This window comes from Lampris incognitus, chromosome 10 (genome assembly GCF_029633865.1).
Source record: "Lampris incognitus isolate fLamInc1 chromosome 10, fLamInc1.hap2, whole genome shotgun sequence".
NCBI classification, from domain to species: domain Eukaryota; kingdom Metazoa; phylum Chordata; class Actinopteri; order Lampriformes; family Lampridae; genus Lampris; species Lampris incognitus.
In genome coordinates this window covers 25,143,759-25,169,892 of record NC_079220.1, presented here as the reverse complement: position 1 = coordinate 25,169,892, position 26,134 = coordinate 25,143,759, and the positions used below count along the sequence as shown (strand labels likewise).

The 26,134-nt window shown below is 41.7% G+C and overlaps 1 protein-coding gene across 4 annotated transcripts in view; it reads left to right on the top strand.

Annotated features, from left to right (window-relative positions):
* zc3h7a (zinc finger CCCH-type containing 7A) overlaps window positions 1–26,134 on the top strand; it is a 98,016-nt gene that overhangs the window by 42,156 nt on the left and 29,726 nt on the right. For 2 of the 4 annotated variants that reach the window (XM_056287919.1, XM_056287918.1), the window contains exons 1-16: window positions 1,593–1,981; window positions 2,448–2,634; window positions 5,418–5,457; window positions 5,675–5,878; window positions 11,915–12,073; window positions 18,392–18,472; window positions 18,730–18,783; window positions 18,872–18,911; window positions 19,024–19,370; window positions 19,509–19,758; window positions 19,999–20,033; window positions 20,137–20,281; window positions 20,415–20,573; window positions 21,698–21,903; window positions 23,551–23,651; window positions 23,924–24,105. In XM_056287919.1, the coding sequence (XP_056143894.1) occupies window positions 2,483–2,634; window positions 5,418–5,457; window positions 5,675–5,878; window positions 11,915–12,073; window positions 18,392–18,472; window positions 18,730–18,783; window positions 18,872–18,911; window positions 19,024–19,370; window positions 19,509–19,758; window positions 19,999–20,033; window positions 20,137–20,281; window positions 20,415–20,573; window positions 21,698–21,903; window positions 23,551–23,651; window positions 23,924–24,105 (2,155 nt within the window). In that variant the 5' untranslated portion in view covers window positions 1,593–1,981; window positions 2,448–2,482. Of the gene's footprint in view, window positions 1–1,592; window positions 1,982–2,447; window positions 2,635–5,417; window positions 5,458–5,674; window positions 5,879–11,914; window positions 12,074–18,391; window positions 18,473–18,729; window positions 18,784–18,871; window positions 18,912–19,023; window positions 19,371–19,508; window positions 19,759–19,998; window positions 20,034–20,136; window positions 20,282–20,414; window positions 20,574–21,697; window positions 21,904–23,550; window positions 23,652–23,923; window positions 24,106–26,134 lie in introns of those variants that run through there. The other 2 variants (XM_056287921.1, XM_056287920.1) reach the window with 1 other exon arrangement.

Here is a 26,134-nt window from a genome sequence, read left to right as displayed (position 1 = left end):
ATGGCAGCAGAGGATTGAGCCCAGCAGAGACGAGGTATCCTGCACACAAACTAGAGTTCCTCGCTCTGAAATGGGCAGTGACCGACAAGTTCTATGACCATCTATATGGGCACAAGTTCTCAGTCCAGACAGACAATAACCCCCTCAAGTATGTCATATCGCCTGCAAAATTGGATGCTACAGGTCAGCGGTGGGTGTCTCGGCTGTCAGCATTTGATTTTGATGTGCAGTATCGAAGGGGACAGAATAATGCGAACGCTGATGCCCTCTCCCGGCTGTCTAACCAGGAGGTCACCCAAGTCCTGCAAACCTGCCCTCAGCTTGTATCAGCCAAAGTACAAAGGTGTGTAGAGGAACAATCTCCCCAACAACTGGAAAGCTCCGCTTCAGAGGGACCTGAGCATCAAAAACCTCTGTCACACACGCTCGGTGAATCCTATCAAGATGTGGGGATGGACTCTCTACCTGCATTGACAAAAAAGGAGATTCGTGCAGGGCAAAAAGAGGATCCTGTAATCGGTCCTGTTTTGCACTTTAAAAGTGTGAACCAAAAACCGAAAAAAAAACCAGCGAGAGGATTTGTGGTGGCAGGCAGGTTTGCCTTCTCTTAAAAGAGTGGCGGAGGTTATTAGTAAGGGATGGAATAATGTATCGTCAGGTCCAAGACTGTCAAAGGGGAGTAGTAGAGCAGCTGGTACTACCAGAGAGATTTCACATATCCATCAAGACTGCACTTCATGATGACTCAGGGCATTTAGGGTTTGAGAGAACGCTGCAGATGATAAGGGAGAGATTTTACTGGCCTAAGATGTTCCAGGAAATCAAGGCTTGGTGTGAGCAGTGTGAAAGGTGCTGCCTCAGAAAGACTCCAACTGCAGGCCTCAGGGCTCCCTTGGTCAGTATTCACAGCAGCGCTCCTATGGAACTTGTGTGTGTAGACTTTCTGAACAGAAATCAAAGGGAGGCATAGAAAATGTGCTTGTTGTTACTGACCACTTCTCCCGGTACGCCCAGGCCTATCCCACTAAAGACCAAAAAGCCTGTACAGTGGCGAATGTACTGTGGAAGAACTTTTTCTGTCGGTTTGGATTCCCAGCAAAACTACATGCAGACCAGGGGCGTAATTTTGAAAGTGCTGTGGTGAAAGAGCTGTGTAAGTGTACTGGTGTCACTAAGACACACACAACCCCCTATCACCCCCAGGGTAACGGCACCACCGACAGGTTCAAACGGACTCTCATGGACATGCTGGGGACACTAGAGCCTTACCTGAAACCCCGCTGGCATGAGTATGTGGATGCAATGACACATGCTTATAACTGCACCAAACATGACTCTACTGGGTACACACCGTATTACCTAATGTTTGGTAGACATCCACGACTCCCAGTCGACCTGATTTTTGGGCTTTCTACCACCAAAGAGCCATGTGAGTATAGTGAATATGTCCAGACCCTGCATGACTGTCTGTCAGAAGCTTATACTCAAGCTAACCAGGCCTCACGACATGCAAAAGAGTAGCAGAAAAGGTACTATGATAAAGGCAAAGAGTCAAGGTTTCAGCCCAGGGGACAGAGTCTTGGTCAAAATATGTCATGTGGAGGGACGGCAGAAACTGGGAGACAGATGGGAGTCACGCCCATACATTGTGGTGAAGAAACAACCCAGTATACCTGTGTATGTGGTCCGAACAGAGGATGGTGAAAAAGAGAGAGTGGTTCACCGCAACCTTCTTACAGAGTGTATGTTTCTTCCGGTGGAGCGGGCTGGTGCAGCAACAAGTGCAGGAGTTGAGTCTGACATGGGGGACTGGGAGGTGGATGGCATGGAGGTAATGGGGGAGGAAGCCGAAAAAGTGAGTCAAGGGGGGAAAGAGGACATAAATGTCAGTGACACCAACGCACTTGATGGCCCCAGCCTGAGGAGGAACCCACAGAGAACTCGACGTCCCCCAAAGAAACTGTCTTACGAGTCACAGGTGGTAAGATCAAAAGAGGAACAGCAGAAGATAGAGAGGGGCTGGACATTGTGGCAGAGGGCCATAGCAGAGAGAGCAGCAGGGCACGTATAATCCACGAAAAAAAACAACAAACAAACAAGTTTTTATTAATGGTTTATTTACTTTGATTGCATTCACACATCTACATTTCATATGCAACTCATGGTATTAATACGTCACTTTCAGTGTGATCTGTTTTAATGTTTATGCTCATAAGTTTTATTTGTTTTGTTTTGTTTGGTCTGATGGCTGGGACGCCATCAATTAAAGAAGGGGTAGATGTAAGGTAGTAATGTAAATCCGCCACAGGGTGGCACTGTTACGTTGTATGTTCCCCTGGGAATGCCGCAAATGGCGATGTTTGTCCCTCTTGCAACACCGTACCCCTAGTTCTTGTCCCGGGCAAAAGGCTACGTTAATTAAACGTTTTTTTCTCTTCTGCCGGAAGCTGTGAGTATGACGAGGCCAGCGGCCAGCTGATAGATGAGAGGTGAAGTGCAAGCGAGTGCCAATAAAGTGTCCAGGTCTCAGCCACGATCCCAAGCCTCCGCCTCCTTCCTTTTCCACGCAAACATACTACAACAAACACAACGCAGAGTCACAGGGCGTGTAGGGAGACGACGGCCGAACGCAAAGTACGGGTTACACTTGCATCACATCAGTTTTTTATAGAGTTATCTTTTCAAGGAAATTGTTGTTTTCACGATATCTTGATTGTTATTCTCAACTGACTCCGATATTTCGCTATCCTTCGTCGAGGTCGTCATCCATGGCGGCCATGGCGTCGTTCGTTTCTTCAGACCCTCCGAATGTTCGTCCTCGTATCGTGATTTCCTTTGTATGTCTTGCCTTCTTTTCGTGACGTTTTAAATACCCAGCACTCTTAAATACGTGTTGCTTTTCTTTGAATAAAATCCTGGTTAGTATTGCAGGATTAATTATGTGCTAGCAGCAGGGTTTAAAAGTTGCGACCTCTTAGCACCGCGCCATAACTGGAAGTCCTGCGAGTAGCTGTTTATTTATTTATTTATTTATTTTTAATTTGGCTGTTTGGAAAGAAATGGTTCGTTTATTAAAATGTGTACTATGCTACTGTTATTATAACTGCGTCAATTACGCTACCTACCTTGTTCTATGTATTACAGTTCATTTTATTCTATATAAGGCCGTTCATTTATTTTCATTTAAATTGTTCGTTTATTGAAATGTGTGCTGCTGTTATTATAGTTGCGCTACCTTGTACTATTTGTTACAGTTTGTTCATTGTGAGAAAAATGTCGGCACCGTTATACTGTTATGGCTATCTCATTAAAAGTGTCGTTATAACAGAAATAAGCGTGTTTTGTATCTCTGTTTGACTTGTTGGGTTCAGGTTGTAAAACGTTATAGACTTAGGCTAATATCTTACGGAATGTGGAACTGGAGCTGGCCCCGTCCACTGCTCCAAGTGTATAGGAAGGGTTAAATGCGAAGGAAGCAGATGGAGCTGCAGGACTGCCTGAGAAGTAATGCAGGAACGTGGAACAGAAGGCCTTTCTTTACCTTACCTCCTTTGATTTAAACAAAGACCCCCATCCACCCACAAAAAAAAATGCGTGGGACAAAATTCCTTTCAACGTATGCGAGTACTGAGAAATGACAAAGAAATTATAAATAAACATCTCAAATTTTAGATTTGTCGGAACTAGTATGCTGTTTCTGTGCTTTTGTTTCACAGCGCTTTCTTAGGCGTTGTCTTAGATTCGGGGCGTATTGTAACGAGTATTTATGGAGATACATAATTTATGCAAGATAAGAAAAATTGTCACAAGCTGTTATGTCACAAGATGTGCATGGATAGGACCTCATTCAACCCCCCCCCCGGGATTACAAACATGCATAAAGCACACCAAAGTTTTTAGAAAGTTTTTATTAACAAATAACAGTACAAATAACTACTGTAGAATAATAAAATCCTTAACAGTTGACGTATTTATTTAAACCGAAAGACACATGTTGCACCGTCCATCTCAGCCGACAACGGAGAAATGTCTGGCTGACTCCTTCCCGAGTCATGCCCCGACCCCCCACCCCCAGGCTCCAAATATTCACTGTTGATTACTACCGAACCTCTGGAGCCCTAAACAAACGGTATTCGGGGTAGCCCCAATTTCCAAAAAGGACATCAGCCGTCAATTACGGCCACGGCTGTGGGTTGAGTCCACACGGTTCTCACCATACACGCCGCCTGTACTACGGAGTATGGGGTTAAAGTGCGATTGAGTCCGTGATACAATCGCAGATTGATTACAATCCATAAAATAGTGCAGGCAAACCATAAAAATAATTAAAAGCTTTTACAACTTAAAGTTGAAAAGCAAGGAAGCAGAGCAACAACAAACAAACCATCACCTGTTTTTTTGGGGGGGGGTTGGGGGCTTTGAACACTGAATCCGTAGCAAGGGATGATTCGGTATCTTTGATTCAGTTTGGTAGTTATTTGTCAAACGTAAGCAGGAAACTGGTGGCATGTCAGTTCTGCTAACGTTTTGTGGATCAAACTGGTGTAAGTAGCACTTACCCAATTTCCCTCAGGGATGAATAAAGTATTCTGATTACCCTGGGCTTAATCATGGCTAAATTATGATCCAGACTACATTTTAATGTTCACAATTATCAATCATGGTTATTATTCTTGATGATTTTAGAAACAAAATTATCGAGCTGCTCTTTTTGCATCTTATGAGGTTCCAAAAATATTAAATCGTAGTATTTGGACTAAAATCCTTGAACACCTTGATTGCTGTGTGTGTGTGTGTGTGTGTGTGTGTGTGTGTGTGTGTGTGTGTGTGTGTGTGTGTGTGTGTGTGTGTGTGTGTGTGTTGGCCCTGTGATGGCGTGGCGGCCTGTCCAGGGTGTCTCCCCACTTCCTGCCCAATGACTGCTGGGATAGACTCCAGCATCCCCACAACCCTGAGAGCAGGATAACCAGTTTGGATAATGGATGGCTGGATGTTTTAGCTTTTCAGTTGACAAATCAGCCATCTGACAGAAAAGATCTGAAGATCATTTATACTTGATTCATTTTTTTCTTTTAATAGGCTAGATCTTAAAACTTGCAGACTGCCCTCCAACATCTGGTGTGTTTTCAACTGCTCTGGAGTTCCAGAATTAACCAAAATGCACCATCACTTCCAATAAACTATGCCAGTTCCACAATTAATTGTAGGAACTAACATTGTTAATACACTTACACTATGTGTGCAGTCTTATAGTAATAAGTGTTGGTTATAAAAGGTTATTCCTTAAGTTTATTCTTATGCCTCTCAAGACTTTAGTATTTCTAAGTTGTAGGCTTTGTCTTTTCTTACCCCATTTTTGCTTTTCTGTGCGCCACTGATAATTGAAAGACTTGTAACTTTGAATTTGTTTAATTTAGATCCACCTTGCCATATCCGGGAACTCAAGAACAGTATGAGGTAAGGATAACTGAGGTTCAGTTTGATGGTAACGCTTACACTTGTAGCATGTTTTAAGACTCTGAGTACCTCTTGTTTTAATTCTTTTAAGGACTTAGAATTGTAGGGGTAAAAGTAACCATGGTTTCTCCTGTAAAAAAAACCCCAAAAACCCAAAACTGCCTCATCATGTACTATTCATATGCTTTAAATATTGTGTTTCCATTTGTCTTTTCAGGTGTTCATCAAGGACCTTGTGTGGAATCTTTTTGGGGAAGGAAATGATGTGTTTAATGAAGGGGACTGGACCAAATCCATTGACATGTACACAGAAGCCTTGAGTATTGCAGAATATGCAGATTCAGAGGAAATTACTGTCCCAACAGGATTAATGGAGAAACTATATGCAAATCGCGCTGCAGCGTACTTAAACATTGTACCGGTAAGTAGGATGTTTTTGTTACACGAATGCCTGGTTTAATCTAGGATGCCTTGACCCAATACAGTGAATGTGACACGTTAAACAATTTACTTGATTGTAAGTAGGGTTGTTTCAGTCAAGCGTTTGTTTTTGTAAATCTTCATTCATTCATTCATTCATTCATTCATTCATTCATTCATTCATTCATTCATTCATTCATTCGTTCATCTTCAGACGCTTCTCCAGGGTAGGGTCGCGGTGGCAGCAAGCTAAGTAGGGCACTTCAGATGTCTCTCTCCCCAGCAACACCCTCCAGCTCCTCCTGGGGGATCCCAAGGCATTCCCAGGCCAGATTGGATATGTAGTCCCTCCAGCGAGTTCTGGGTCTACCCTGGGGTCTCCTCCCAGTTGGCCGTGCCCGGTAAACCTCCAAAGGAAGGCACCCAGGAGGCATCCTAATCAGATGCCCGAACCACCTCACCTGACTCCTTTCGACACGAAGGAGCAGCGGCTCTACTCCAACCTCCCTCCAGATGCCCGAGCTCCTCACCCTATTTCTAAGGCTGAGCCCAGACACCCTACAGAGGAAACTCATTTCAGCCACTTGTATCCCCAATCTCACCCTTTCAGTCACTACCCAAAGCTCATGACCATAGGTGAGGATTGGAACCAAGATTGACTGGTAAATTGAGAGCTTTGCCTCCCGGCTCAGCTCCTTCCTCGCCACAACGGTCTGGTACAACGTCCGCATTACTGCTGATGCTGCACCAAACCGCCTGTCAATCTCCCACTCCATCCTACCCTCACTCGTGAACAAGACCCTGAGATACTTGAACTCCTTCACTTGAGGCAACAACTCATCCCCAACCCGGAGGGAGCGATCCACCATTTTCTGGTGGAGAACCATGGCCTCAGACTTGGAGGTGCTGACTCTCATCTGGACCATTTCACACTCAGCTGCAAACCACCCCAGTGCACACTGGGGGGTCACATTCTGATGAAGCCAACAAAACCACATCATCTGCGAAGAGCAGAGTTGCAATTCTGAGTTTCCCAAAACGGACACCCCCCTCGCCTTGGCTGCGCCTTGAGATCCTGTCCATGAGTATCACAAACAGAATCAGAGACGAGGGACAACCTTGGCGGAGTCTGACAGCTACCGAAAACATGTTTGACTTTGTGCCGAGAATGTGGACACAGCTCTCACTTTGGTTATACAAGGACCGGATGGCTTGTAGCAACTGCCCTGGTACCCCATACTCCCGCAGTACCCCCCACAGAGTTCCCCGGGTTACATGGTCGTAAGCCTTCTCCAAGTCCACAAAACATATGTAGACTTGCTGGTCAAACTCCCATGACTCCCTCAGCACTTCCACAAGGGTAAAGAGTTGGTCCGTTGTTCCACGGCCTGGACAGAATCTGCATTGTTCCTCCTGGATCCGAGGTTCAACAATCGGTCGGAGCCTCCTTTCCAGCTTTTTACCTCAGAGACCTCTGCCAGGGATATGGGTGGGGCTTCCCCTGAGGCTTCAGACTCTACCTCCTCCACCGAGGATGTGTTAGCCGGGTTCAGGAGCTCCTCAAATTGTTCTTTCCACCGCTCAACAACATCCCCAGTCGGGGTCAACAGTTCCCCTCCCCGGCTGAACACAGCATTAGTCAAGTGCTGCTTCCCCTTCCTGAGTCGCCGGATGGTTTGCCAGAACTTCCTTGAGGCCAACCGAAAGTCCTACTCCATAGCCTCGCCAGTCTCCTCACACACCAAAGTTTTTGCTTCCACGACCGCCAAAGCGGCAGCCCTTGTGGCCTCCCGGTACCTGTCTGCTCCTTCAGGAGACCCCTGGGCCAACCAAGTCCGAAAGGCTTCCCTCACCGCCGGTGTCCACCAGCGGGGTTCTCAGGTTGCCACCTGCACCAGCGGGTTCTCTAGCTTTATATCTTTCGAGCAGTAGCATGAAGTTGGCTAAAGCTAAGAAAACCGAGAGTGCTTCTACACAGTGTAGTCTGCACAAGGTGCCAATCAAACAGTGAAGGCAACTTCAACAGAAGTTGATTTACTGAAAACAAGAAAGGCCCTTGTGTCACTTGACAGGGTGAAAATGGGTTGTTTGCACCATGCCATTTTTATGCATACTATGAAATATAATTTTTTTTCAGGCACCATTGACCAGGTTCAATTAAAGGTCCCATGAAATGAAGTTTAGAACAATATGAACTTTTCTGATTTGACTTATCTGGATAAAACTGAACTGTCGGGTGGGATTTTGTTAGGGGAGGGACCTTGATTTGATGAACAGCCACATTTTTCCATAACCAGGCTTTTTTTTTTTTGGAAGAATTTGGATATCAATATACTATTGACTAGTTTCAGTGGAGTGGTTGACAATCCCTTGTTTTCACATTCTTGCTCCCATTCATTGGACATTTTGTTAGTTTACGCTCAAAAGTGCAGGTTATGCCACAAAAAAAAACAATGATTTAAAATAGATGTGAATGAAGTGCAGATAAAAAAGCTAATACAAAAGAAAATGCATTTGGTAACGATTTACTTTAACTACATTACATGACACATTACATAGCTATATGCCATAATTGATCCAGTATAGGTCATAAAGGTTTTATTCCACCTCGCAGGCTGATAATTCTTTTGTTAGGCCCACTTCTCTCCTTGGCTGAGTATTCAGCTCTCGAGATGTGGTATGGTATAATCGTCCAAGCATACAGCAACAGAAGACAGTGGAGGCAAGAACCCAGTCAGTAGGCCTAATATAAGTATCAGCCTCACAGTGGAATCATAACATATGAATAAAACCTTTATGACTCATGCTGGATCAGTTATGGTATATCTATAGACTGTCTATAGCTATGTAATGAATGCCATGTAATGTCTTGTTAATGTAAATGTAGTTAATGTAAATCGTTACCATGCATTTTTAATTTCATGTGCCAATTAGTCAGATTCTGGCTAAGTCTTCTAAATGGGGGAAACTAGCGTAGACGTTATCCATCAGGTCTAGTCTCAGTATATTATATATATAAAAATATCAAGAGTTGAGCACATGTGATGGAACTGACAAGGTGACAAATACTTGTTTCCAACTTCTTGGCCATGTCAACAGTTGATTATAAAAAAGGATATATTTTGTCATCGAGGCATGTCATTGCCTTTAAATAGTTAGTTCACTCATGTATATCCCAGCATGAATTGGGTTGAACAGTGAGAGAATTTAAGACAGCCAGCAGTCCTTCCACACATAATGCTTCATAATCTCATTCACACCTACAAGCTATTAAGGATTACATGTTGACAGAAATCTAAGAGTAAGTGAGTATTTGGCGGGAACTCAGCCAAACATGTGGAGAACATGCACATGCAGAAGGGCTGAGATCAAACTCCATACTCTTTTTTTGGGGGGGGGGGATTATAGTGCTAACCTGCTTAGTCATCATGCTTCTCCTTGATTAACTCTTTTTTTCAGTTTTAATTCTAACTTAGTGATGCTGTTGTACAAACTCAAAAGGGCAACAGCTTTTGACTAGTAAATTAAGAAACATTTACTTAATTCTCTCTCCTTTTTGCAAAACTGCAGTGCAGTGTAGCTCTGTGATGTTTGACTTCCAAAGTAAAATGGTTGCAACCAAACTTTATTTAAAAAAAGGACAATTTTTCATTATTTCCAACAAGTTGTATTTATGACTTCAGAACATGAAAGCAGAAGCTATGAAGAAACACATTAAAGGTACAATTGTTAAAAACAACGTCTATGAAGGACTAAGTCTATTTGACAATGCCACGGATTGTTCAGCTCAACTCCACCCTTTTTTCTCCGATGTCAGTCACTCATTGCCTTCAGCAGTGTTTGACTTAATTGATGAGAAAATTGTAGTGCAATATTTTCATGTATTGATAAAAACACATTGATAATTGCAGTAATAGCATGACGTTCTATATTCATCAAGGTTATTAAAATGTTAAGTTTGATAGATGCCTTCAATGGGCATGAGTGTAATGGAACTTAGATACAGGAATGTGGCCATTGCTAAATGGGGGGCAGCATCTGTTGCAAGTACTTTCTGGGAATAATCGGGAAGACAATTGCTGTTAGTGATTGGTTTGTAAATTTCATCTGTTCTCACTGCTGCAAAATATTGTTCAGTCAAAAAATGGCTGAGTTTTTAAAAAAATGTTTTTATCAAGGTGAAGTGTAGCGAATTCAGGGGGCAGCTGGGAACCGCCGCAGCCAGGACGCGAACCCGGATCTCCTGCACCAATCAACTAAAGGGTCTGACCCATTAGCCAACTGGCTGGCAAGTGTAGTCATTTGTGATCGTTACACTACCCCCCTCCTTCGGGAAGCACATCCTCATGCTTCAGCATACCAGCTCCCTCACGCCTCTGGGCGCACGCACTTCCGATGGCCTCATGGTCTCACCATCCCACTTCTGACACCAATGTTGCGAGTTGTGAATTCGGGGGCAGCCGGGACACGAACCTGGATCGCTTGCACCACGGGCGACTGTGCTAGCCGGTCAACTAAAGGGTCTGACCCATTAGCCAACCGGCTGGTGAGTCTAGTCATTTGTGATCATTACAGAAGCAGTGGCAGCAGTATTCTAGTTATGGAAAGCCTTTTAGTAAAACCGGTCATGACAGTGAATTTATTACAACATCAAAGCTTTCCTACCGGGGTTTTGGGGAAATGAATGTGTTAGTTTTTTGGTTGTTCAAAGCATTGGAGTTGAAGGAGAATGACTGAAGGAATTTCCAATTTCACATAACTGCATTTTAATGTGATTGCACAGGCAGTGTTATTTCATGTGTTTTAAGTGGAATGTGTGTTGTTGCGAATTACAATGTAAAACTTTCGAGTGATATGTCCTATCAGTTACTCTTCCCTCCAACTGTCAACATAAATGAAATTGAGCACAAACAAAATATTTGAATCAGTCAAGATGAAAGTTCATTTTAAAGAGGAAGTTGTCGTACACAATTGAGGATAGCTTCACCAGGGGCTGCTGCTCCTTTATGGAAGACGTTCAGGCATGGTTTAGGATTTCCCAGGAGGTGGAACCATGTTTTTGACAGCCTAGCTGTTAGCTTGTTGCCACGAGAGATTGTGCTGTATCAGTGTTGTTTTGTGTGGCGAGTAAACAGAATTCACTCAACTCAATCTCTCCATCTCCTCATTCTTGCACCCCCACAAAGTAACTACTTTTTTTTTAAGCCTGTCTCTGCCCATTCACATTTAGAAAAAGGGTAATAAAGGGGATGTGGAGGACAGTGATGGTGGTGTCCTTGTATAAAGGATATAAAGGGGTGTAGATGTAGAGCACAGTGATGGTGGTGTGGGTTAGACTGAAGGTGGCCTTGGCTAATGCTGGTGTGCCACCTATACTTCCCTCAAATGTTATTGGGTGAGCGTACTGGACGCCTTGTGTGTCACCTAAATAAACGGGTCTTGGTGTCTTCGATGCTCCCATATGACTGGCAAGTCAGTGGGTTTGATGGTAATGTGCACTTTCCCTGGATCTAAGAAAAAGCACAGATTTTCTCTCTCAAAGCAGCATTGTAATACCATCTTAGACCCAAACCAAGTTTTCAGCACCCTAAATGATTAAAAAACAAAAACAAAACTTGACCACCCTTTTCAATATAGGATTTTGAAATGGAAACATGTGTTCTACCATCTGTAATCCTTGCACTGGGAAAATTCTGTTTAAAAATAACTTTACCACTATAGGAAAACTTCATTTGGCAAGACTTTGATAATTAAGTGAAGTAAGTTCCGTCTGCCTGTAAGAGTGGAAACAGCATTTACCCAAGTTATCTGGTAGGAAAAATGGCTCTGCGCTCCTTTGTCTAAGCCTTTGGGTTGTTGTTTTTTTTTTTTTTTTTTATTGTTCACTCAGCAATTAAGTTTTTTTTTTAATTGATTACATGGCTAAGCTTTGTGAAAAGAAAGTTGGTTGGCCCACAATGTCTTTTGCACTGCTACTGTTAAAAAAGCCTGTTGCAACTTCATAACTGGGACTGTTACTATTGTATTTTTTCTTCAGGGACTCTATGATCAAGCAATAGAAGACTGTGAGAAAGCCCTTGAGTTGAATGATGGGAACTACAAAGCACTGTACAGAAAAGCAAAAGCATTGAAAGAAATGGGGAAACATCAAGAGGCCTATGAGGCTGTTGCCAAGTGCTCTCTTGCAGTACCACAGGTGAGCTGTAATTATTGGTATTAAAGCTGAACTAAATACATTTCCTGATCTGTTCCTCTCTCCAGCAGCAAGCAATACAAACGAGGTGTAGCAGCCATTGTCGTTCATGTCCCGTCAGCTCTAAACAAACAAGACTAGGTCAAAACCTTGTATTTGGCTGGACCATATAATATGGTCAGTGTTCGAAATTGTGGCCAATTTTTTGGAGGGATAATCAGTGATAGTATCTATAATATGAATTCCTGGATATTAACACTAGAACGACCAAGCAGGTCATTTTGACCGTTTTGGATTTTCAAAGTTTAATAACTTTGTGAAAAAAAAAGATACAGACCTACTGCTTCCTGAATGCTTATAAAATTACATATATTTGCATTAAAGTGAGTTTTAGATCGATTGCACACAAAAAAAGTTATGATACGATCTACCTAAAATGACCATGAGCAGTCAAAATGACCGCACGTAATTTGCGCGTGATCGTGCATGTCATGTTACTATTTATGACGTGTTGGTCACATCATTTCCTTCGCGAAGTTCATTGCTCTGTCCTAGAAACACACTAGCGTTCTCCAGTGCAGAGTAGTCTATACTTGATTTTTGATTATTTCCAACATACAGGCGCCGTTTCAGACGCACCATGACTACCACCGAGGCGTTGCAGTATTTACAGGTGTTGGACAGTGGCGATTTTAAATTGTTTAAAAAATAGTATTAAAGTTGTTAAAATTTTAATTTTGCTGTCAGTCATTTCTTAACAGACATACTAATATATATGCAGTGCATTAATATCTCAACTGGGTATTTATCTTGACAGAATATAGAGTTTAAAAACCCATGGTTATTCTAGTAGTTTTTAAGTTCCGGTCGTTGTTTGGGACTGTTTCAATAGGCCTTGGTACGTCTGTTAGATTAGCAATCTGTGTATAGCTCCCTCCAGTAATAGACATGAGGCATGAGATCATGGTTAAAAAATGGGGCTTTATTCCTCTATCGGACCAACCCGTGAGAACTGGGTTAAAAAAAGAAAAAAAATACAATAAATGAAATGTATGTACGTATATCTTGTATTTACAATTCTTAATTCCCCTACAGCAATACAATATGTAGCATATTGAGCTGACACATTTATAGTATATTTAAATTATGCATTAAATATGTCATAGAAAAACACAACGAAATTAAGTTAAACTCAAACATACCTTGTAGGCTGCTTACTATTTAAGAGGGGCTAAATCTTGCTTGCTTTGTCCTTGTTCTTGTCCAAGGTCTTGCTATTGTTATTTTGCTGCTTTTTGGTTTTGCTTGCAAGGTGTTTCGTTTTATTAATTACGTGCGGAACACTTGAGCGACAGAAATTAGTTCCACCTCTAGGACAACTATATTATAGGTAGGAACCAAAAAATAGCCCAAAAGGTGCCAAACTAGAAACCCAACTGACAATGTAAGGCAGTTACAATTTGTTTTCCAGGTAATATTTCCACTTTTCAATTTTTGCTTTTCAAGTTTGACCATGTCTCTCTGAAGTTTAAATTGTTTAAAAATAATAGTATAGTTGTTAAAATGTTAATTTTGGTGTCAGTCGTTTTCTAACAAACATACTAACATATGCAATGCATTAATATCTCAACTGGGTATATATCTTGACAGAATATAGAGTTTAAAAACCGGCAGTCATTTTGACTGCCCATGGCCATTTTAGGTAGGAGTGAAATCCCGGTTATTCTAGTATTAAATGTTCATCTGCAATTTTCTGTAGTGGTTCCAGTAATATTTGTTGTTAAAGTGTACTGAAGTAATATCACATGAAATGGTTAAGTTACGTTCAAGTAAAAAAAAGCTATAAATGCAGTTGCAAGAACAATACTTTCCACTCATATATCTTGGAATGTTTGATTTGAAAGAGAACTTAACTGTGATCATAACTATCCTAATTATCTGTTATCTCCCCCTCTTTCCTCCTGGTTTTATCTGCGGCTGTCTCTTGATTTTGTAAGACTCGCTCTGTATTGGCAGGTGAATTCACAAAGAATGGATTGTGGCCGCTGATAGCACCATGAATTGCGCATCACTTGCAACTGCTATCTGCCCCGTCTCAAGGTCCGATTCACAAAAGATATTGCGCTAATTATATTACTGTGCAAACATGCCCATAAAGTCTTGCAGCTGAGGGCAATTTGCCCTTGTTTTGCATCCAATGGCAATTATCCATGTTGCAAAGTATAAATGGTGGCTTTGCACCAAGAACACAGTAGGTAGGCTCAATGTCTTCCTTTATGTCATCAAGTATAGGACCTGGCAATCTGTATCTGCAAATGATTTTGGTCTCAGGTAAATAAAAAAGGTGATATTCTCCTTTGAAACATCCTCTTACGATCAGGCCTGGACACGGTTTCTTGTTGTCTTATTTGTGCAGGTTTAGTGGCCTCAAAAGCCGCGCAATCCTCTTGTGAATTCGCCAGTGAGTGTTTTGTTAGAGGGATTGATATTTGGGGTGCTTTAACCATGCGCTCTCGCTCATGCCTCTCAGTGCTCGGCCGAATAATCGTGTCACTTCAGTGACGTTGTTGGTCACCTGATCCAGCGGCCCAATCATGTCAAATATGGTCACTCAGTGAGTCAGTCACTCAGTCAAGGACATTTGCTTTTTTAGAGCTGGCCCACTGACTGGTCCAGCCAAAAAGTTCCCACCCTTGTAAAAATTGCATCCGTGGACCAAAGCTAACACTGGCAATCAAATGTATTACAAACTATGGGAACACTGATTTACATTGTCAGTTGTGGAATTGGTAGATTACCTGTCACGCAGAAGCGTCGCCATCATGTTTCGATCCTGTTTCTTTCCAAGATTGTGTTAAACAATCTAGTTAAAAACTCCACTGCCATCTCTCCTAAACACGTCCATGCCTCCACAGGTATGTCATCTTGACCAACTGCTTTTCCACTCTTCATCCTCTTCATAGTTGGCCTCACTTTCTCCTTGCTAATTCACAGCATTTCCTGATTCACTATCCCCACATCATCCCAACTTTCTCGCTCTCATTTTCTTCAGTCATCAGCCCCTCAAAGTACTGCTTCCACCTTCTCAACACACCCGCCTTGCTTGTCAGCACATTTCTATCTCTATCTATCGTTGATAGAAATGGAATGTGCTTCCACAATGTACTTGCTACAAAGGAGTACATGAAAAAAGAAAAATGTCCGCCCACAGGGTTACTACACAAGCGATGAAGCCCAATATTAATTAAAAAACAGAAAAGCACCATCTAGTGGCTGCAGAATGAACTGAAAGTTATTTTCAGGTCAGAACAGATAGCAATATACTACTTCCTGCAGTGCAGTGTTGTCCAAATAACGCTTCAGAGGGTGTAAAAACACAGTCTATTCCAACACTGCTTTTATACAGACAGAGCATTTATAAGTAATCAGCAAAAGCTGGGACACCTGAAGGAAATTTTTGCATCAACTTTAAAGGCTTAATTTACTTCCATTGCTGCAGAACAGCTTTAAGTTATTAGCCCATTACTAGTTTCCTGAAATTACCTTTTGTTTATAACTCTGAAATGTCCATTAGTTTTCAGTTTTTGGTAACCTAAACTTTTTTTTTAACCTTTGGCATTTGATCGCTTACCTTTGGACCATTTCAGGTTATTCACTGGACTTGAACTGCTTACATTTCAATAAAAACTGTAAAACTTGAAAACTTTTGATACATTTGCAAAAAATCTAAACACATGTTTTCACTTTGTCATTTTGGGTTATTGAGTGTAGATTGCTGGGTAAAAAGAGCAAATTTATCAATTTAAAATTAACTCTACAACATAAAATATGTTATGTATGTATGTATGTATGTATGTATGTATGTATGTATGTATGTATGTATGTATGTATGTATGTATGTATGTATGTATGTATGTATGTATGGCTATTTTAGTTTTCAAAGGTTTTAATGCAACATGTCACGTTGAACGTGTTTCAGACTAAGCCATCATCAGCTTCATAAAAAAAATAATATATATTGTTGATAATTACCAAATATAAAAAAAACACATATTTAATGTTTTTATTGTTTGTAACAACCAGACATCAACATAATATGTATAACAGAAACAGACTGAATAATGTACTGGAACTTAATACATTTTATTTATAGAGTGCTTATCAGGGTACTCAACATTAATCACACCTTAAAACAACTCTGAAAAGGTGAGTTTTGATTAATGATTTGAATGTGGGCACATCGGTGCGGTCTCTGATGTGTTTGGGGAGAGAGCTGCAGAGGGAGGGGGCAGCTATGGAGAAGGCTCTGTCGCCCTAGGTACAATGCTTGGTCCTGTGTGGTGGAGACGAGGTTGGCATCGGAGGAATGACGTCTGTGGGAAGGAGTATGGTGGTGGAGCAGGTCGGTGAGATAGGAGGGGGCCTGGTTATGGGGAACTTTGTGAGTGAGAATAAGGACATTGAATTGGATCCATTGTGGGCCAGGGAGTCAGTGGAGGTTCTGGAGAACAGGGGTGATGTGGTCACTGGAGTGGGTGAGCAGGTAAGAAGCAGAACTTTGGCTGTACTGGAGTTTTTTTTTAGGACTTTGGATGATGAGCCGTAAAGACTCCTGTTGCAGTAGTTAATTCTGGGTGTGATAAAGGCATGGATCAAAGTTTTGGCAGCAGAGAAGGAGAGTGATGTGCAGAGACACTATGTTTTTTTAGGTGGAAAAAGGCAGTTCTTGTGATTTGATTGACATGGAGTTCAAATAAGAGGTTGCTCTCAAATAGTTCCAAGGTTTCAGATGTGTGGGGAAGGAGACAGAGTAGAGTTATTGATTGTGAGGCAGAAGCTGTGAGGGGTTTTGGTAAGGGGTTTGGGACCAATGATGATCATGTCATATTTATCACAATTTAGTTTGAGGAAGTTGGCTTACCTCTATGATTTAGCCTCAGTGAGGCAGTTGGTCAGACTAGAGTGAGCTGCAGTAGTGATGGATTTAGTGGAGATGTAGAGCTGGACGTCATCAGCGTAGCAGTGGAAATGGAGATCATGACGACATATGATGTTACCAAGGGGGAGCATGTAAAGCAGGAGGACAGGACCAAGCACCGAACCCTGGGGGATGCCTTGGGACAGAGGAGTAGTTAAGGAGGTGCAGTTGTTGATGCTGATGAACTGTTGTCTGGTTGCAAGGTATGACTTTAGCCAGGAGAGGGCAGTACAGATGATGTTGAGGGAGGATTCAAGGCAGGAGCCTCAAGGCAGGAGCGAAGAATGGTGTTGATGGTGTTGAAAGCTGCAGCGGGGTCAAGGAGTATGAGAATGCTGTGGTGGCCAGAGTCTGAGGAGAGGAGGAGGTCGTTGGTGACTTAAGGAGGGCTGTTTCTGTGCTGTGAGCAGAAACCGGATTGAATTGGTTCAAACAGGTCATTGGAGATGAGGTGAGCTTTGAGTTGGGAGGCGACAATATGTTCCAGTATTTTTGACAGACAAGGAGATTGGAGATGGGCTGGAAATTGCTCATGATATCAGAGTTGAGTCCAGGTTTTTTGAGGATGGGGGGCAGCAGCCAGTTTTATGTATATGTATAATTATTATGTATAATGTTAATGTATATGTATGTTACGAGTAAGTGTATGGAGGGACTGAACATGAACTGTAACAGCTTTGATCTATTGCAGTCATTGGTTGACACGTGCTTTTAACATTTTGTCTTTAGAAAAAAACTATTTCTGATACCCCTCAATGGCACTGGATAGATTTGTGGTTGCACGTGACCAAACTTTTTGCAGTCTGGAGTCCTGCTGGTAGAATGACATTGATAAGATGCAATCTTAGTACAGATCTTATTGGTACCTCAAATGAATCGGTACTCTGTACCCATCCCAAAACGTGTCTCTAAATTTTGTTTTGGTACAGGGTTGAATCATTTTAGGTAAACAGATCGGCATGATCACATCAGTCCAGGAATCAGGCTTTTGAGTTTCTAGATTGACTGTTTTTTTTACTCCTGATTTTCATTTGTGTAATGGGAAAATTATCAAGGAGAATCAACTGTTACAGGGGCTCAATTCCCCCCCACAAAAATCAGTGATTCAAGGCTGGTGGCTGTTGTTTGGAATTTTTTACTTTATCGTTCATTAGATATTTTAAATTCTTCTGCTGGTTAGATTGAATTAGCCTTTGAAAATGGCCTATGGCCTAAATGTTTTACTTTGTTTGATACCGGACCTCATAGGCCATATCTGATTTTTATTTGAACAAAATGTCTACTAAATCCAAATGAAAACTCAACATTTGAATGACTTTTGTAAATTTCTGTTGTGCCTTTAGGATTCCAGTGTCATTAAGCTGACTCAGGACCTTGCCAAGATATTGGGGTTGAAAATACGTAAAGCTTATGTGAGGAACAAGGTAAGTGTGTTTCAGAAACATCCTCACACTTTACCAAGAACTTGAGATAATCATGCCAAATATGTAACCATCTTGACAAGTACATGAACATACCTCTAATTTCAAATTTATAGGAAAAATGTGAATGTGTTCTAGGAACCAACAGGAACTGTAACTGTTCTTATTGTATTTTTTTATATTGCATTTTCTCTGAAGCAGTATTGGACCAAAAGTCTCTTTGTTTGGTATTGATTGATTGGTATTTTCCTTTTAAATAGGCTGCTTTGAATGCCTTACCTTTATCAACATATTCAGATGCATCATGTGACAAGGTAAGGGACATGGTGACTTTTTCATCATACATATACAAAATATATTCCAGTGGAAAATATTTATGTACCCCTTTTTTAATCCATTCAGTATTCTCTGATCTCTTCGTCTGTTGAAGATATAGAAACAGGTATGTTGTCATGATGAACTGATCAACTTTGAACCAAAAACCCCTATAAAGATAGAATCCCCTTTGTAAACTGTCCATCTTTTTATTTCTATATTTACTTTATTTGTTTTAGAAGTGCCTAAGGTGACTTATGATAGGGAGGTCCAGACCCATCTTCAGTTCCCAGTCCTGGCTCCTGTGGCTGTGCACCCATCTCTAGATGATAAAATAGTGGATGAAATTCCTTCTAATATCAACATCTCCTCTGTGCTGCCAGCTGAGATAAACAGTTTCGAGTCCATCCCAGGTCCAGTGTCTACGCCTTCACCTGTTCCTCTTCCTGTGCCCACGCTGGTCAATGGGTCCAGAGCTAGCAAGTCTTATCATTTGCCTGAAAGCTGTTCAGATTATGACACAGAGATCATTGGGGATGACCTTGATGATCTATTGGACCAAGTTGGTTCCCAGGAATCTCAAGTGGTCAGTACATTCTTTGGCCAAGGGCCTTTGCTAATGAATTGAATTTGACATTGTGTTAGTATCTATTGAGAACCGCTGTAGCACAGACAAACATAAAATGTGAATTTTGCTTTGTTTTTCTGTCTTGTCTACCTTCAGGGCATTCCCACAGCGAAGGGGTGCCTTCCCTTGCCAACCAGTATTGCCTCCAGCAACTCCATGCCAAGTATATTCTTCATGCCATCTCCCATCAGCCCATTCCTCCATTCAGCTCAGCAGTGTACTGTAAATCTGCCCCCACTTTATCACAAGTCGGGATCCAGTGTGTACTTGGGTATGGAGACTTTGGATTCTCTCTCTTTACCACTGGACTCGCTGGATCATCTGTCCATATCAGACTATCAGACAGGTATGCTACTTTGCATGTTACAAGTCCAGTCATCCCGGCCTTTTTACTACCTGAATTTTTTTAAATTATTGCCATTAGTCTTTCATTCTCATCATCAAAATATATAACTTATGCGATAATACAGTTGTCGAGGCAGTACATTTGTAATTTTTCCTACCATTAAAAGGACAGTTTAGAATTCTGGCAAGTTGTAGGTATGTTTAAATATTGTTTAACGTAAATATGTTTTTCTTCTCAAAGATGGAGAACATGTCCAGCTCCCATTCACTACACAGGTAATGCCCGTATCATTAACTGAGGCTAAGAATTTTCACTGTATACTTTCCCACAGATGTTGAGATGCAGGGTTTTACTTCTTGTTCTTTCTCATCAATACAGCTGACAAACAAAGACAGTGCTGGGGGAATGGCTGTGGCTATGCCTGAAAACATGGCCCTAACTGCAGCTGTGGATTTGGCAAAGAACCCCTTAGCTGAAACGCATGAATTTAAGCAAGCGTGCTCACTCTGCTTTGTCAAGACTGGTAAGGAAATGTATGGCAATACAACGTTTTTAAAGGTGTGTGTGTGTGTGTGTGTGTGTGTGTGTGTGTGTGTGTGTGTGTGTGTGTTGCAAACTTTGTAATTAATGCTATTTACTTGAATTGACCTCCAAAGGGCCAGGTGTGCTGGATTATACTCTACATACTGAAGAGCACAAATGCAAGAAGGATGCCTTAGTTGGCAGATTAAAAAACCAACCAGACAAAAGGTGGAGGCTGATTCGACCCAGACCGACAAAAAATCAATACGTTGGACCTTATTACATTTGCAAAGGTAAATGTACATTTCCACATTTAGACAATTTATGGTTTATTTTCTTCTCTTTAAACCCATTTGTCTTCCTCACTATAAGAAATAAAAACATGGTACACATCAGAAGGCAGGTAGTATGTTTTATGTAAATGTATGGTTAAAAGACTTACTTTCTGGGCGTCCGGGTAGCATAGCGGTCTATTCTGTTGCCTACCAACACGGGGATCTCCGGTTTGAATCCCCGTGTTACCTCTGGCTTGGCCGGGTGTCCCTACAGACACAATTGGCCGTGTCTGCGGGTGGGAAGCCGGATGTGGGTGTGTGTCCTGGTCACTGCACTAGCACCTCCTCTGGTCAGTCGGGGCGCCTATTTAGGGGGTACGGGGAACTGGGGGGAATAGCGTGATCCTCTCACACGCTAGTCCCCTTGGCGAAACTCCTCACTGTCAGGTGAAAAGAAGCGGCTGGCGACTCCACATGTATCAGAGGAAGCATGTCGTGGTCTGCAGCCCTCCCCGGATTGGCAGAGGGGGTGGAGCAGCGACCGGGATGGCTCAGAAGAGTGGGGTAATTGGCTGGATACAATTGGGGGGGAAAAGGGGGGAAATAAAAAAAGGCTTACTTTCTCATACTTTAATTATTGTATAGATATACCGACATTGGTCTACATTTGCTTGATGTATGTTGATGTCTGTTTTTTGATAACACAGTTGATATGGTGTGGCTGGCCACACACAAAAAATATCTGTTATCGTTATGTGTGCTTAATGTGTCTCATTGGAGTTTGCTTTTTTTTCTAAAGCAGTTTACTGAATTCTATTAATTTGAACATTTCACCTATCCATAATGTTAATTCACAAAATAAATCAAGTTCTGGTATAAGTCTGTAGATGTCTAAAAATCCAAAATAAAGCCTCGGTGAAATTTTTTTCATCATGGCCCTTTTATTCTTACTAACACAGCACAATTGTACATACATGTTGTGATGATACAGATTGTTTTTTACATCCATTGTCGTGGGACTGAGTGACCCTTGAACTCAATATTTTAAGCTCTTGTTTCAGTTGTTACACTCACAGCTTAGCTAAGAGCAGTAGCTGCTGCCTGAAGTGTAAAATTGTTAAATTTTTGGTTTTTGGTTTTAGAGGTTGCAGTTGGGAAAGATTGCTTATACCCAGGCCACTGCACATTTGCATACTGCCAGGAAGAGATTGATGTTTGGACACTGGAGCGAAAAGGGTTTATCTCCAGGGAGTTATTGTTTGATCCGTTTGGGCCTAACTCCAACATCAAGATGACCGTAGCCCAGATTCTTCAGGAACATCACGGGACGTTCATGTTCCTCTGTGGAGTAAGTAGTACCCATATTATCTGAGGATATACAGCATCACTTTGTTGGGTAGGTTATTTAAAGTCCACTGTCACAATGGGGCAGTATGGTTGCTTAGTGGCTAGCACTGTTTCCTCACAGGGTGATGGGTTTGATCCTTCTGCGTTTTGTGAGGATGGACATCTTGGTTTCCCCTGGATGTCTTCTTTCAAATACATTCCAGTTATTCTTTAAATAAATAACATTGTCTTTAAATGTGATGTGTAGACTTGCTAGCCCTTGGCTAACGGGTCAGACCCTTTAGTCGACTGGTTAATGTAGTCGCCCGTGGTGCGGGAGACCCGGGTTCGCGCCCCGGCTGCGGCGGTTCCTGGCTGCCCTCCGAATTTGCTACATTGGTGTCAGAAGTGCGATGGTGAGACCGTGAGGCAATCGGAAGCACATGCGCCCAGAGGCATGAGGGAGCTGGTATGCTGAAGTGTGGGGACACGCTTCCCGAAGGAGGGGGGTAGTGTAACGACCATGGATGAGTAGACTCGCTAGCCCTTGGCTAACGGGTCAGACCCTTTAGTCGACCGGTTAACGTAGTCGACCATGGTGTGGGAAACCTGGGTTTGCGTCCCGGCTGCGGCGGTTCCCGGCTGCCCCTGAATTCGCTACATCGGTTACAATTACATGACAATGTTAAAAATAAAAGCAAAAAAAAAATATATATATATATAGGCAAAAAAAAAAAAGCCAAAACATCATAGGCCATGTCCAATGTCTGTTTATTTATTTATTATTTGGTCCTCCTCTGACATGTGCTTTAGAAGCACAGCCAACAAAGGCTTACAAGATACATCTATAATCATTGTAACTGGTGTGAAGTGTTCTTCCAAACAAAATCATTTGTCTACCAGTGTAATTTTATCTGGAGAAGGTTTATGAATTTCAGAAATGTTCTCAGTCCATTATATTGAATTAGCGATGCTTTTGTTAGGGCTGCAATGGTATATAAATGTCCTTTCCACAGTATTAGGGGAATGTAGTGTTTCAGTTTGCAGTAGTACCACATGTCATGGGAGACAGGCACATTTTCACACAAGTGCATTTAGTTGTCATTTATATTCAATCTATCTGTGCTCACACTGAAAACTGCTTATAGTGATTGATCATTTTGGCCGGGGCATATTTGATCACTATGAGCGGTTTCTGTTGTCATTTCAAAGGAAATTGCAGACATTTTTATTATTGTATAAAGAGCCCAGAAATAGCTTACAGTCCATGAAATGTAATTAAAGCACAATCCACTGTAAAAATAATTGCATTGGAATACAGTGTAGCTTTTGGCAGTCTGTACCCATAGGCTCTGCAGCTGCATGCTGTGTGCGTGTGTGGTCCAACAAAAACCTTGTTTCTGTTTCTTTATATTTGAACATTAAAGTGCCAGACTGAACAACAAGGAACATTAAGAAAACAGCAAAATAATCGTTTCATGATGAGTTCATGTCAGATTGCACGCAGACCGAGTTGGTAACATTTGGATAATGGGAGAAAAAAAGCTGTTATGACATTAACTGCTCTGTCCTGTGGTACCATCCTAATACCATGGCATGGTGGTAGTGTAGTTATTGTTTCAGCTGTTGCTTTTGTGGGACATTGAAATTTTGATTATTTGATTTATAGGTGTGCTTTGATCACAAACCCAGAATTATCAGCAAGACCAACCAGGATAACCCTTCTTTTTGCTCTCATCCAGTGACAAAGCATGACTTTGAAGATGATAAGTAAGTTGTTTAACATTTTCATCTTCTTCAGATCAGTTTTTTGGTTCATTACTAGTAAAAATTGCTAGCTGGTCTGCTCTGCTAAAAATACTGAATGTATCCCTTGAAGGAATCAAAAAATTGTATCTTTTACACTAAAACTACAGAATCTCCATTTAAATCAACCACAATTTTAACAAGTCTTTTTGCAACACTGCGATGTAATCATCAGTACAAGACATCATTATTATGACATTGCGTGTTTGTTTGTTTTGTTTTTTTTTTTAAACCAGGTGCCTCGTCCACATTTTAAAAGAGAAAACAGTACGTTATTCCAAAATCAGACCCTTGAATCCCCAGTGTCAGCTGGACCTTTGTCGTCATGAGGTACGCTACGGCTGTGTGAGAGAGGACGACTGCTTCTATGCCCACAGTCTGATTGAGCTGAAGGTCTGGAGGATGCAGCTGGAGCTTGGTAAGGGTGCTCTTAAAAAATAATTACGTTGTGTTTCCAGTTTCACCCATACCTTAGCTTATGTCACAGAGCAAACTAGTGTTGTTGTGTTTTAACCTAGGTTAGATAAATTTGATAATGAATAATACATTAATTTACATAGAAAAATCCTGATATCTGGGAAGAACGGTCTTTGTTTTCTCAAGATAATACATTCATTATTTATTTTTTTTTTTATCTCAAAGATGACACATGGTGGGCATACGGGTAGTGTAATGGTCTATTCCGTTGCCTACCGACACAAGGATCTCTGGTTCGAATCCACGTGTTACCTCCGGCTTGGTCGAATATCCCTACAGACACAATTAGCCGTGTCTGAGGGTGGGGAGCCAGATGTGGGTATGTGTCCTGGTTGCTGCACTAGCGCCTCCTCTGTTCGATCAGGGCGCCTGTTCAGGGGGGTAGGGGGAATTGGAGGGAATAGCGTGATCCTCCCACGCGCTACGTCCCCCTGGTGAAACGCCTCACTGTCAGGTGAAAATACGCGGCTGGTGACTCCACATGTATGAGAGTAGGCATGTGGTAATCTGCAGCCCTCCCCAGATCGGCAGAGGTGGTGAATCAGAAATTGGGATGGCTCAGAAGAGTCGGGTAATTTGACGGGTGCAATTGGGTAGAAAAACGGGGGGAAAAAAAACACATGGTGTTCATAGGAAATAACAAATTTCAATTTGTCATGTGTGGATATGGTCAGTGTAGTGGACTTGCAATCTCTGAGGCGTGCATTGATAAGCTTGTCCCTCTTTGATAAAAGTTTAACACAGGCTGAAATAACTATACCTTTTTGCAATAGAAAAAAAATCCACATTATTGATGGCCATTTAAGAAAATTATGAAGTCAAGTCAAAAGTTATTTGTATAGCCCAATATCACAAATGACTAATTTGCCTCAGTGGGCAGGGGTTCAACGTTAATGTTTGTTTTTTTTCCACTCGTCCGGTTGGCATCTTTTTTAAAGTGTTTCTCCATTCATGTCTCTTCCATTCTTCATATGTTGAGGGTTTACTGTCCATCAGCGTGCGCACGCACGCACGCACCCACGCACACACACACACACACACACACACACACACACACACACACACACTTAACTGGTTAATTTAACTGACAGACAGAATGGCAACTAGGAATACTCATATTGTGGCATTCTGCTATTTTGCACCAAAAAGACAAAATAAGCTGCTCGCTTGAGGACTGTTTCAACCACAATGGGGTGGTGGCAACAGGAAGAGTCATAGTTATAAGAATTTATGGAAACCGGGATTTTAGAGAAATTCCTGTTATTTCCAACCATGTAGACCCCTATATTTCGGGTATTGGCTGCAATGTAAGTAAGTAAAATTTTATTCGTATAACACTTTTAAAAACACACCGTTACAAAGTGCTTTACACACAGTACAGAAAATATGAATAAATACATGAAAAAATTGAATGAATTTTAAACATGGCATGGGGAGTAACAGACCAAGCTAAAAACGAACTAAAACAGAAGGCAGGGATGGGGATCTATAAAAAGGCTTGCCTGAAAAGATGGGTTTTTAGAAGCTGCTTGAAATAGTGCAAAGATTCAGCAAATCTAATGGATTAGGGAAGATTATTCCAGAAGCATGGGGCTAAAACTGCAAAGGCGCAGTCACCTTTTGTTTTGCAGTTGGAGTGGGGGATGGATAAAATACCGAGGTTTGAGGATCGGAGTGGTCTGGAAGTGGAATGATCAGAAATATAACTGGGGGCAAGATCATGCAGCACTTTAAATGTAATCAAGAAGCTTTTACAGATTATTTTGAATTTTACAGGAAGCCAATGGAGGGATGCAAGAAAAGGGGTAATATGGCACGTACGGCTAGTTCTAGACGATTTCAAGTAGCTTGGTTGGGGCCAGAGTAGAGGGAGTTACAGTAATCTAGACAGGAGAAAATGAAAGTGAATTAATATTTCGATATCCTTAAAAGACAAAATATTTCTGATTTTTGCGGTATTTCTTAGCTGA